The 13,112-nt window shown below is 40.0% G+C and overlaps 1 protein-coding gene across 1 annotated transcript; it reads right to left on the bottom strand.

The window, feature by feature from the left end:
* Nucleotides 1-683: 683 nt before the first annotated feature.
* Nucleotides 684-3,756, bottom strand: tmem9 (transmembrane protein 9). Its single transcript, XM_061074874.1, has 6 exons — nucleotides 3,676-3,756; nucleotides 3,429-3,558; nucleotides 2,451-2,542; nucleotides 2,070-2,178; nucleotides 1,580-1,711; nucleotides 684-1,348 (listed from the first exon to the last, which is right to left on the bottom strand). The coding sequence occupies exons 2-6, from the start codon at nucleotides 3,519-3,521 to the stop codon at nucleotides 1,208-1,210; spliced, it is 567 nt and encodes a 188-aa protein (XP_060930857.1). The 5' UTR covers nucleotides 3,522-3,558; nucleotides 3,676-3,756; the 3' UTR covers nucleotides 684-1,207.
* Nucleotides 3,757-13,112: the final 9,356 nt, after the last annotated feature.

Raw genomic sequence — 13,112 nt, 5'->3', positions numbered from 1 at the left:
GAAAAAAAGGGAAAAGGGAAACGGGTGGCCCCGATACTGTGTGCTCTGTTGCCCCCTAGTGCCAATAAACAGTAGCAATGACAGAAGTAGTGGAAAATCTGCAGCAACCAAAATAATAATTCTAAACCTAAAGAGGCATGAAGAAAATGTTTACACTTAACGTTTTTTTATTATTATTTCACATCAAGCAGAATGTAATGATTCAAGAACTGGAATATCCATTTATGCTAGAAATTAATAAATATAAATACAAAACACCGATACCACCGATGTGAAATTAAACACAATTCAATCAAAAACACTTGTGTAAACACAGTGATGAAATAAAGCCTCACAGATAAACAAATAAAGTTCAGTAGTTTGTAATAAGCATGAGGTAATGGAATTCAGCATACCTTTCTTATTTAAGCTTTGCTTTGTAAAATGTGAACGGGAACATACAACATAGTGATGCACACGACGGCTCTTCAAGGTTCGGCTGTACTTCACCGCATTATCAGCATCTCTACTGATTTAGGATATTCTCCAGTTAAGTTTTAAGTTAAAGTTAAAGAAACATAACTTTTACAACGATATATCTGCAGTAGTTTGTCTCTTACATTTTGAAAGATGACAAAAACCAAGATTTAAGCACCAACGTCAAAGCTTTAAAATTACAAAGCCCAAAATGTACAAGCCTTTACCTAAATTAAAAGTGCAAATGATACAAAATAAGAGCTACAATATAAATAACTTATCATTTTTACCAAATTATAAAATGTACAATGCTTGGAAATAAAACAGTATGCTTTCTACCTCATTAGCAAAAAACGGATCATTCACAAACACAAAGCTTTACCCATTCAGAGGTAACGTCATAATTTATGCTACAAGAAAAAAATGCTTAATATAATATCATATTAGCAAAGAGCTGATAAAAAGTACCATGAAGAGGCTTAAAATATTTTCAGAGTCTGGCTCCACAGACGAGAAAAGTTCTTACCATCAAGACATTCCATATAGTAGTCGTTAAGAGTGTGCAAAATGTAACTTAGCCTTTAGTGCTGCATTTAATAAATAGAAAATATCTGCTTGTTCGATCAGTGTGTTGAAGCGTTTCTTGGTGAGGAAAGTGACAGTGGAGTGAGTAACAGTACAGCTGGGGCCAGTGCCCCGGGCCAGATGAAGTTACCTATTCTAAACACGTGTAGAGGTTCGTCAAAGGGGTTTAGCTGAGCAACTTGTGGCGGTCAAACACAGTCTTGCGTTGCTCCTGGACCTGTTTCTTCCAGCGCTGCTGTGCTCCTTCGACGCGCTCCAGCACTGTGTTCCCTTTGGCCTGGCTGCTGTCCACCGGCGGACGCATCTCCTGAACACACACACACGCAGAAAACCACTAAATTAAATACACGCATGTAGTGTAGGTGTATAAAAGACTAATGTGTAAGATTTAGTGGCATCAAGTTTCTGCATCCTCTCTTGAGTGGCCTTCACTTTATAACAACCACGTTGAAGGTCCTCTCTAAAGTGACGACAACTGATTCCCCCTAAATCCTACACAGTGGCCCTTTGAGCAAACATGTGTTGTTTGAGTGGTTACCTCAGAGTCCTCCTCATTGTGCAGTGGCTGGGTGTAGGGCTCGTGTTTGCGGATAAGAGGATCGACCAGTAGCAGAAACAGCATGTAGAGCAGCAGTGCTCCCACAACAGACAGGTAAATGATGATTGTTACCTGAGATTGACAGGATCAAAAAAAAAATTTGAAACACAGACATGAAGTGAAGCCCGACACTGTGCCTACGCGCTCGCTCAATCTCTGCTCAGCGCACTGGCAGCCAATCCCAGACTGGGAGGAAGCAACTCTGATTGGCTGTATTATGTCCAATCAGGCCACTACCACAAGAGGGAAGCAAGGGATTTTGAAAACGAGGATAATAGAAGCAGACGGTACTGTCCTGCATGGATTTATTATATTGATCATATTTTATCAAGAAAGTTGATTAAACAGACTTTATAAAGTTTGACATGACATGTTTTGTGACATGACATTACAGTGAGGATGAAATACAAATAGAAAAGGTCCTCGGTACCTTGATGGTGTTGCTGCTTCGTTCCTCGTACTTGCACTCACACAGCAGGCAGTACGCCTCCACATCGTGCCCAGGCACCGGCATCGGCTCCACTACATGGAGGCAGTTACTGTAAAACGCATGAAAACAGTGCAGTGAGGAGTGGATTTTATGTGTTTACTCTTGTTTTCTTACATTTGAGGAAGTGATCATCAATTACTTCAATAGTATTGGATTTGGCTGCAACACTGTTTACCCCTGAAACTCAAAAAGTGTTTTGTGGACTCAAACACTTCACCCACCCCCCACATCAGCATTGTGGTGAGTGGATAATGACTGAATATACATTTTTGGAGTGAACTAACACTTTACACTATTTGCTGAGGTGAGGGTTTCTCTTACCAATCCTTCTGGGACACATTTCTGTTATAGATGTGGCCAGTGATGTTCCTGTACGGAGGGCAGATGCATTTGCAGCGAACATCTTCAAAGTTCTGCAATTAAAGATGAAATTGAAATATTTAAAAAGTGCTCAGGTCAATGATTACTTCAACTATCTGCTTAAAGTAAAGCCATTTCTTTCACTTATAATACAATAAACATGTACACAAAGTCCCCCTCAGTCCAGCTCCAACATATTATTTAAATATAAGCAGAGCAATGCAGTCAAGCCAGCTGACCCTCGCGTCTCAGTGGTCAAATCAGCCGACACAGAAATTGTACTGCGCGCATAAACTGACATTTATGGTTAACGCATCCAAAGCGTTTTTTCAAAATAAACTGTTGACATGGAGCATATACAAAATGCATAATTGAAAAGGAAATGGATTGGATTATATTCACAAGAAGTATACATCGTCTCACGCGTCATTTTTATGAATAGCATTTTGACTGTATTAATTTAGAGATTTTACAAAATAAAAGTCACACATTTTAAGCTTTAAGTAGCTAATTTCTGGATATTTCAAAGTTCTACATGTGTACAATCAAATCAGTTCATTTCTGGATATTTCAAATTTCTATAAAAACACTTTGCTCAATAAGTTCAGAGAGAGACTGATATGCCTGTGTTCAGGACCTCTCTGACTACCTACATACTGAATATCAAACATTTTTACTGAATAAATTTGGAGATTTTCCAAGGTAAAGTCCTAAATGTGTACAATCAAATCAGTTCATTTCTGGATATTTCAAATTTCTATAAAAACACTTTGATCAATAAGTTCAGAGAGAGACTGATATGCCTGTGTTCAGGACCTCTGTGACTACCTACATACTGAATATCAAACATTTTTATTGTATAGATTTGGAGATTTTTCAAAGCTTTGCAGTAGCAGAGCAGAGGAGCACACAGAGGGAAGTGGATGATGCAGGGTTTACCTTCGCTTGTGTGAAACCAACAAGATTCAGCAGAATAACGGTCACTACCGCGACTGTGGTAAAGGTCCCGGATCCTGCTGCACCACACAACATCCTCCCGGAGACGAGACGATCTGCACCCACCACCCCTCTGCCAAAACACAACACACAGCCTGGTTCACACCTTCACAGATCAACCGACCATCACTGATCTTTACTGCGACAACACACGATAAAGACTGATCAACTAGAAAAATAATTAACTTACGTTGTATTTGAAGCTGCAGCTTTATTTTTTTTTATTTTTCGCTGCACTGTTGTTTTAGAATGCAAATTAATGTTCAACCATCCTTCCGGGTTTCGTTACGTTCGATGGCAATGCGCATCCCCTACTCTGCCCCTGATTGGTTCAGGTTTGAGCAAGAAGAGTAATCATTGGGTAAGATTAGAGAACTGTTTCACGGCGAGCCAATCAGAGGTAGGGTAAGGGTGGTCTTCTCCCAATCTGGAAAAAATATATTTCTGCAGCGACACCTACTGGACACTATTATATACATCATCAACAGCATTGCATTGGTCTAGTATTCCTCTGCTTCAGGACATGAATCTATCTATCTATCTATCTATCTATCTATCTATCTATCTATCTATCTATCTATCTATCTATCTATCTATCTATCTATCTATCTATCTATCTATCTATCTATCTATCTATCTATCTATCTATCTATCTATCTATCTATCTATCTATCTATCTATCTATCTATCTATCTATCTATCTATCTCTCTCTCTCTCTCTCTCTCTCTCTCGATCTATCTATCTATCTATCTATCTATCTATCTATCTATCTATCTATCTATCTATCTATCTATCTATCTATCTATCTATCTATCTATCTATCTATCTATCTATCTATCTATCTATCTATCTATCTATCTATCTCTCTCTCTCTCTCTCTCGATCTATCTATCTATCTATCTATCTATCTATCTATCTATCTATCTATCTATCTATCTATCTATCTATCTATCTATCTATCTATCTATCTATCTATCTATCTATCTATCTATCTATCCATCCATCCCTCTCTCTCTCTCTCTCTCTCTCTATCTATCTATCTATCTATCTATCTATCTATCTATCATTTAAGATTTATTGTTACATAACATGCAATATATATTTCAACACATGAGAGAGAAATGTGTGACTCACCAGAACATTGTCTCCGTCGGTTAACACTGTCAATTTCTGTCCCCCTGCAGGGATTTGAAATGTAAGCCCAAACTTCTTGACCCAATCAATACCTCTATTTCCTGGTAATCCTGTTTTCACATCTCTCTGTATTGTAAGATACTCATACCTTTAATAAGCCAAAGAAATCGATGGCTCACAAATTCCATCTGAACCTCTTGTGCTGGTGGCCGCGGAGATCAATTGAGACCGTGGTTATTTCTCTAATGAGCTGTGATATCAGTGCGAACAGCACAACCCCATCCTCTGTGTAACCCCAGTCATCCATGTGACCCTTTATTCAACCATTTGAAAAAACAACAACACTGACAACAGCTTGTTTTATGTTCTATATATAATATGAAGATTTGGGATAAAGATTTCAATTTATGTTTCTAATATATTTTCTGGTATAGGTACATTTGCTTTAACCACACATGAAAAGGAGTAGAAGTATGTTGGGATGTTTGTTACAGTGCAATACGTTAATGAATATTAATACGAGACTATAAGAATGTACTCAGGTGGAACATGCAGGTATTGTTAAATTGGATAATAATAACAATTTTAAACAGAAAAGAGGGCATGCAAATATTGTTTTATATAACACAGTATTGGAATGATGAGAGATTTGGTTTAAAGTTTTTTTTTAAATTGTGTATTTGTTTGGATCTCAGGTAAAGGAGATAAAGGAGGAGATTTCAATTATATCTGGAAGCAACATGTTTGTATTAATGAACAGGACAGATATGTAGTCCTATGTGAGTGCCCAAGACTGAAAATTGACAGCCATAATAAAATAGTTTCCTTAACCCTTTGATTCACAAGCTATGCAAACCCCTTCTAAGGCACAACATGGGTCAAAAATGACCCGTATTGACCTACAATGTTATTTCATGCACGGCTGAGTGTTTCCTTGATATATTTTTGGAAATCAATTTATTTGATCATTTAATATTCAAAGTATTCATTAAATATCTTGTTTTTGATTACCACAAATCATTCATTTCAGACATACTGTAATATGGATTTTGTTAAAAAATATTATTTTAGCAATGATTTGGACCAAAGAATTTCACATTTAATATTTTAAATGTTTATTTGTCTAACTTACACATAACAAAAACCATACAACCGATAAAACTGATGTTGAACTGCAGTGAACTGTGGTGAATGAATAACATGAATGAATAAAAGAAAAGACAACTGATTAAATAAACTCATACTGGTAAAGTGCAATTTGCCATCTCAGTGCATACATGGCTCACAAACAGTGGCGGCTGGTGACATTTTTTTTGGGGGGGGCGCACTTGGGCGGCGCGGTTTAAATAGCCCACCGCAATGAGAAAAAAAAAACTCCGGGGTGCTCCGGGGACCTCCGGTCCGGTCCCCGGACCGGGACGTCCCCGGGGACGTGCTCCTCCGGGACCGTCTCCGGGACGTCCCCGGGGACGGTCCCGGAGGAGCACGTCCCCATGCACGTTAACATGTGGTTAAAAATTTCAGCTGATTATTACTGATCGATAAAACTACACACACGACACAGTAAACAACAATGCTTCTATCTGTCCACTGTCTGTCCTCTACCTGTCTCACTCAGTGCTCCGGGACCGGAGCTGCACCTCCGTGCAGATTAAAAGTATCTGCTAACTATGCAGCTCCTGTAGATCAGTGATAAGGTCTCTGATTGGACAGTCCTGTCAGCATGATGTATAAGAAACCCTTTCATTGGCTGTAGGCGCAATTGAAGTGCGCCCATGGCTCGAACTTTCATCCGCCATTGAGAAGCTGTCCTTGCTCAAATGTTCCTGCCCCTTTTGTTGGCTTCCATAGACTTCCACTTGCCCGGCGCCCACAGGGAGGAGTGGCTTCTCTCTCAGTGATAACGAATGGCAAATATATTACCAAATATAATATATTAAGTGGTTTTTGACAGGGGCTTACGGTCTCCGGCACACATTTAACGCCTTAAAACAGTACATTTCTTATTAAATTATTTGATATATAATGTTTTTTGACATATATTATTATATATTCATTTTTTTTTTTTTTTTTTCACCTCAAAATTGTAGGGTGGGCGGCGCCCCAGCGCCCTGTATGACGAACCGCCACTGCTCACAAATGACTATCACATGATTGTGCTCCTTGCACACAGGGCTGGTGCACTTGGAACCCCAGCTGCTGGCTGTTCGGTCTTTGGCAGCTGGGAAGATCTTGCACCTCTTCCTCTTCACTTGGCCCTCCTGTCTGATGTTCTCCTGTGGCTGGGTGGTGGCAGAGTTTATTTTTCTTAACCCACATTCCCATTGCTTCTGAATTATGCATACAAACCTATGACTCTGCAGTTAAAAAGCGGCATAAAAACCTATGACTCTGCCGTTAAAAAGCGGCATGAAAACGGACAACTTTTCTGCCGTTAAAAGCGGCATGAAAACAGACAACTTTTCTGCTGTTAAAAAGCGGCATGAAAACGGACAACTTTTCTGCCGTTAAAAAGCGGCATGAAAACGGACCACTTTTTCTTCCGTTAAAAAGCGGCATGAAAACGGACAACTTTTCTGCCGTTAAAAAGCGGCATGAAAACGGACCACTTTTTCTTCCGTTAAAAAGCGGCATGAAAACGGACAACTTTTCTGCCGTTAAAAAGCCGCATGAAAACGGACAACTTTTCTGCCGTTAAAAAGCCGCATGAAAACGGACAACTTTTCTGTCTTTATTATTTTTATATCTTTTTATTTCCAAATAGTTCAAGAGAGACCACTATAAATGAGCCATGTTATGGACATTGATGAAGTTTTAAATTTGAAAGTGTCTAGTTACAAGGATTAATGAATCAGACACTAATGGCAGAGCACTGTGTATTACATCTTTCTTTCAACCAAAAATGCTTTGCGCTGGTTACTGGGGGTACTCGGCTGAATTTTTTTTTCAAAGGTACATCACTGAAAAAAGGTTGAGAACCGGTCTAGGTCATCAGCATCAGATATGTCAGAATCAGGATTAAGAATTGCTTCATCTTCATCCTGTTCTTCATTTAGCCTCTCTATGACCTGTTCAGCTGTAAATCTGGAATGACTGTGACGACTGACGAGCCATACTAACACTGTGGATAAAGAAAATCCAAATAATATTTTCAACTATCAGTTGATAAAGTATACAGTATACTGTTCTATTTCAAGTTGTATTTTGTTGACCTAGCTGACATAAGCTAACATTAGCTAGCTAGAATAGAATGTCATGTTGACCTAGCTATCGTTAGCTAGAATGTACCTAGCTGACATTAGCTAACATTAGCTAGCTAGAATAGAATGTCATGTTGACCTAGCTATCGTTAGCTAGAATTGACCTAGCTTACATAAGCTAACATTAGCTAGCTAAAAGAGTATATGTTAACATCTAATAATATTGGACATATTTCTCTTTCCCACCAGTAGAGGGAAGTAATGTTGTGTGCAGTTATCTTTTCACAAGATATCAAATATTTTTTTAGGTAAAACAATTGTAAAATAAGACTTACATGATTCAGATGTGCAAAAGCAGCCCATTCTGACAAGTAGTTCTGACAAGTGTGGCATGTGTCAAGTTGTCCACAGTAAACATGTTCCTTACTATAAACATTTATAAATCAAAGGTTCCTATCAAATTCACACTTGCATACATGGATCATTTTTGACCCATGTGTGTAAACTTGATGTAGTAATACAAAAACTATTTTAGTTCAAAAATTAAGACAGAGAAAAGGAAAATAATGATTTGTGGTAATCAAAAACAAGATATTTTAATGAATACTTTGTTATATTAAATTATTTAATAAATAGATTTTAAAAGATATAGCAAAGAAGCACAGCCATGCATGAAATAACACGTGGAATGAATACACGTCATGAAGGGTAGTGATACAAAAATGAGTTTTATTAAAAAAGTAAAAAAGGACAAATGAAAATAAGAATTTGATTGAGGAATTGAGGATTGAGGATTGAGTTAATTGAGGAATTCCTGGAATTCTGAATGATGAAATAAATGTATTGCAAAGATATTTACAATTAAAACTCCATCGGGTCACTTTTGACCCATGTTGTGTATCAAAGGGTTAAAATTGTTTTACATCTACTTATTATTCTGATATTTTCTGAAAGGTACTACAAAATAATCAAAGTGAGGTTAAGTCTAATTGTTACATCTCAAATTCTTCTTTAATCTTAAATTCACAACTTCAATGCATGTATATTTCCTTGTAATAATCACCATAATTTTATACATATTCAGGTAGATAACTCTCCTCAGTTTGTGACATGTGCGGGCCCACTGACGTTCTCTCACTCCTGTCAGTGTAGGCCACTCATAGCTCTTCATCTTCTCCGATGCATGACTGCTCTTTACACCCCTAGGCCAATTACAGCATAAATGACATGGACCAGAGGTCAATGCCCATTCTCATTATCAGTTCAGAGCTCTCATGAAGAAGAAAAAAGGTGATTCAGATGAATAGCAAAAAAAAAAAAAAGAGAGACAGGAAATAAAGAAATCTAGTTATCTATTGTGAAATGTTTTATTAGGTCCACACAAAACAATAATTCACGCAGATAGATGCTTTGACAGATGCTGTGAAAATGACCTTGGACTGTCCACATGTCATGATTTTAAAACAGCAAGGGAAAATAATACATAATGGAAACACTGCAGAGTAATCCACCTCATAAACAAGCTCAGAAGATGTCAAGCTCTTTAATTTATCAAGGTACCTGATGGTATTGATTGAATCGCATTATTCAAAGCATTCATTTTCATGAGACTGAGAAGTGGGCAGTTTGCCCACTAGGAGATGCTATAAGGCCCAAGGCAAGACAAATATGATTCAGACCTGCAGACTTAAAGGCACTTGGGGTGGAGATACAATGTAGGTGGACGTATAGCGTAAAATAAAGATTGAATATGTTTTTTAAATCTGCATCTGAAGCTAAGCGTGTTAAACAACCCTGATTATTTTTCAATATGAAGGGAATTTGATAAAAAGCAGGCGTTACAGAATACTTTAGTGGGTAAAGAATGTTTAGATACTGTAACTAAATGTTTTGTGTGGTTTAAAGCCTCCATATAAAGTCATACATGACCTGCAGGAGGAAGATAGCTGTTTCTGTCCTTATTCTTCCTTTTTCAATACACACCTCAACCTTTCAGCTTGGCTCTTTTTGACCTTTATCTCATCATCTGCAGAGTCTTTTTGCACTCAACCCTTTCTCTGTATTATGCTTTTGTACAGAACACTGTTTGAATAACAAGGCTATCTCTGGAAACCCCCCACTCCTCTCCTCTCCTCCGCTAACCTCTCGGCTGAGGCAATGCATTGTGGGCAGCTGGACTACTCTAATAGACACGTGGTAATTACAGTAGTGGGAGGCAGCAGACAGTGGTGGTCCAGGGACAGCACGAAACTATAAATCATGACTCCTGGTTCCGCCCTCCTGAGCGTAGCCGATCACGCTCAACCAAAAAGCAATTCTGCCAACATGTGTTTGCACATTTGTCTTCATCAGCCACTGGCTTGTTTTGGGCCCCTGCAACTGAATTTTCTCTCCCGTGGTAACAAACATGGACTAGTTCTCAAGTGCTTTTGCTTCCAAGTCCGCTACATTACAGTCAACCCAGCGATTAGCCACACTTCATATACAGCAACATAATTATACTGCATAAGCAAAAAGCAGCATCATGAACTGTTGAAGAGGGTTTTTTTCGTGTTTACTTTGAACGCCATCAACTGCTAAAACAAACAAGTAAACAGCTATAAAATGCATAAAAAATACAACCTCGGTCACTAATCACGGCATTTTCTTAATGTTTCTTTTTTTGGAGATAGCAGGAGATGCTTCCAGGAGAAATGTCTAAATCCAAGAGGTGCAATGGGAAAGGTGTTAGAAAAAGCAGGCAGCGGTGGTGACTCAGAGTACAGTGTGTGTCCTCCCCTTACTTTATCTGTATGGACAGCTGCCTGTCAGCCAGCTGAGCCCATGTAGGGGAGAGGTGTCTGCTGAGGAGCTGGTGTCAGCAAGGTGAGAGCCGAGCCCGGCTACGCTGAGCCGAGCTGAAATGGAGATGCAGAGGAGAGAGCGTCTCCTGCCTCTGAGGGACACCGATTTTCAGCGAGGAAACAGAGACTGCTGGAGCAGGAGAGACTCAGCCAGACAGAACATGAAAGCCAAGAGCGGCCATGACACATGATGGACACAAACGCAGGAAGAGAAGCTGCCTCCTCCTCCTCCTTATCCCCCTTTCCCCCCTGCTCGCTATTCTCCTTCAGAAACAAGACCTCTGTAAAAAGGGGGGAAGAGATGATACTTGAATCACAGTGGCCACCGGTTGAACTCTGCCCCCCTGTAATGTGTTGTCTTTGATGATGCCCGAGATGTTTAGAGGATGCCGGGAAAGCTTCAAAGAGAGCTTCACGGGCCAATCAAAGAGTCATGGCGTGTTGGTAGGAAAAAAGAAAACAGCAAGCTGCCAGAAATCCACATGCATCTTTCAAGAGAGACCAGGGGTCAGGCAAGAAGACAGCTGAAAACAATAGCGAGAAATGAAAGGTGACATGAATTGAGAGGTAGATAAATAGCTGCAGGGGAGGAAAGAAGTATGTGGCTGGTATAAAAGGATGTGATGTAGGCTTTGGTCTTGGAAGAGCTGCCAGTTGGTCTAACGAGACTTGGCAGGCCAGTCAATAGACTGTCAGCTATTAATGCCCACATTCCAGTGACACCAACACCCAGTTTAAAACTGATTAATATATCCAGTGGTGCATAGAATCCTTAATAATAAAATGCTGCACACCGGGCTGACAATGAGGAAAACAAAAGAGATGCAGGCTTTGTCACGCGTGGCTCAACCAAATGGAGGTATAGAGAAATCCGATACGACACTCCTTTCTGTGTCAGCTGCCGCAAAGAATAAGGGGAAACAAGCTAAAGGGTCAAAGGTCACACAGAGTCGAGGGGGTTCGTCTGACAAAACACGCACAGATCATAAAATGTTGTCAAATTTAATCCTTCGGAGCGAGACCTCACCCATGGATCCTCCTGTCTAAGGTGGGGGTGGGAGTGTTATCGTAGTAGATGGACGGTTAATAGGATAGTGATAATATAGTCAATGCTGCCCCCCCCCCCCCCCCTTACTCTATCGCCACTTATTCCCTTGCTGTTGCCGTTTGTGATCCACCTGCCCCAGCTGCAGGCCACATCTGCAGGCATGATATATTTAATCCACTGGGGCGTCTGCCTCCAAATGCCACTGTGACTTACCCTCCTCTTTTTCGGCATTTGCTGCAATGTGACCTGGCAGCTCAATGGTGAGCCACAATGGACACTGCCCCCGGCGCTTTTTACAAACACAAAGGAAGCTATAGCACCTAAGATGTAGATAAAATGGAGTATAAATGCAGGCAACCATCTTATTCTAAGTCAGACATTGCTGTTCTCTCTCTCTGATATATTCTACCTCTCTGTGAAAACAAGTGGCTTGCAGTGAATCTGATGTAAACAGGGGGGTCTGAGACCAAACTCGTCGTCTCACAGATTCAAAAATCAATATGCTCCACTTTCCCCCTCTATTCTGGACACACGTGTGTAGCCAGCTTCAGCCGACTGGGCCCAAGAAGGAGGCAGGGAAACAGAAAGAGGTGTCAAGGAGGCAGAAAGACAGGAAAGAAAGGATGAGAGGTAAAGAAAACAAAATATCAGAGGAGAAAATGAGGGTTAATCAATTCATATTGTGAAATGACAGGTTTGAAGTTAATGGGATTGTTATGAAAAGAAGACGTTTCTCCTTGTAGACGGGAAGTGAGAACAGTGTTTACAGAATTAAACATTTATAATAAGAAAATTCAGCGATTACGTGTCTTGCCAAAAATAGCCTTCCAATTACTCTGAGCAAACAGGAGAAACAGTCTCGGCGCAACTTGGTTACTGTGAAGTCTTTGGCTAATGCAGAGCAACAGCAGCATTGTCTCTGGACAGATCTTAGCTGCTGATCTTTTCAATGTTGAGAGCACAATAAACAACCATCCATCCATTTGCATTGTCTTGTGGGAGAGGCAGGTATCTCAAAAGATAATGAGACGTTCACTTTCATTATAGCAAGAGCCCACTAGACATACAAATTAAATGAATATAGTGCCAATCTTTTATTTTTGTGGGCAGCACTGTTGCCTCAGAGCAAGAAGGGTCAAGGTTCAAATCCCGGTTTGGCCAGGGTCTTTTTGTGTCGAGTTTGAATGTTCTCCCCTTGTCTGCATGGGTTTTCTCCAGGTTCTTCTTCCTGTAGTCCATATAAGCAGATGGGGAATAGGTTTGTTGGACACTCTCAATCGACGGAGGTGTAAATGTGTGTGTGAACATTTTTTAGTTTCTATATGTTGGCCCTGTCTACACTGGCGATCTGTCCAGAGTATGCCCCGCCCCTCGCCCACTGTCAGCTGGGATTGGCTCCAG

This window comes from Limanda limanda, chromosome 7, assembly GCF_963576545.1.
Source record: "Limanda limanda chromosome 7, fLimLim1.1, whole genome shotgun sequence".
NCBI lineage: Eukaryota > Metazoa > Chordata > Actinopteri > Pleuronectiformes > Pleuronectidae > Limanda > Limanda limanda.
This window is presented reverse-complemented; position numbering and strand designations above follow the sequence as displayed.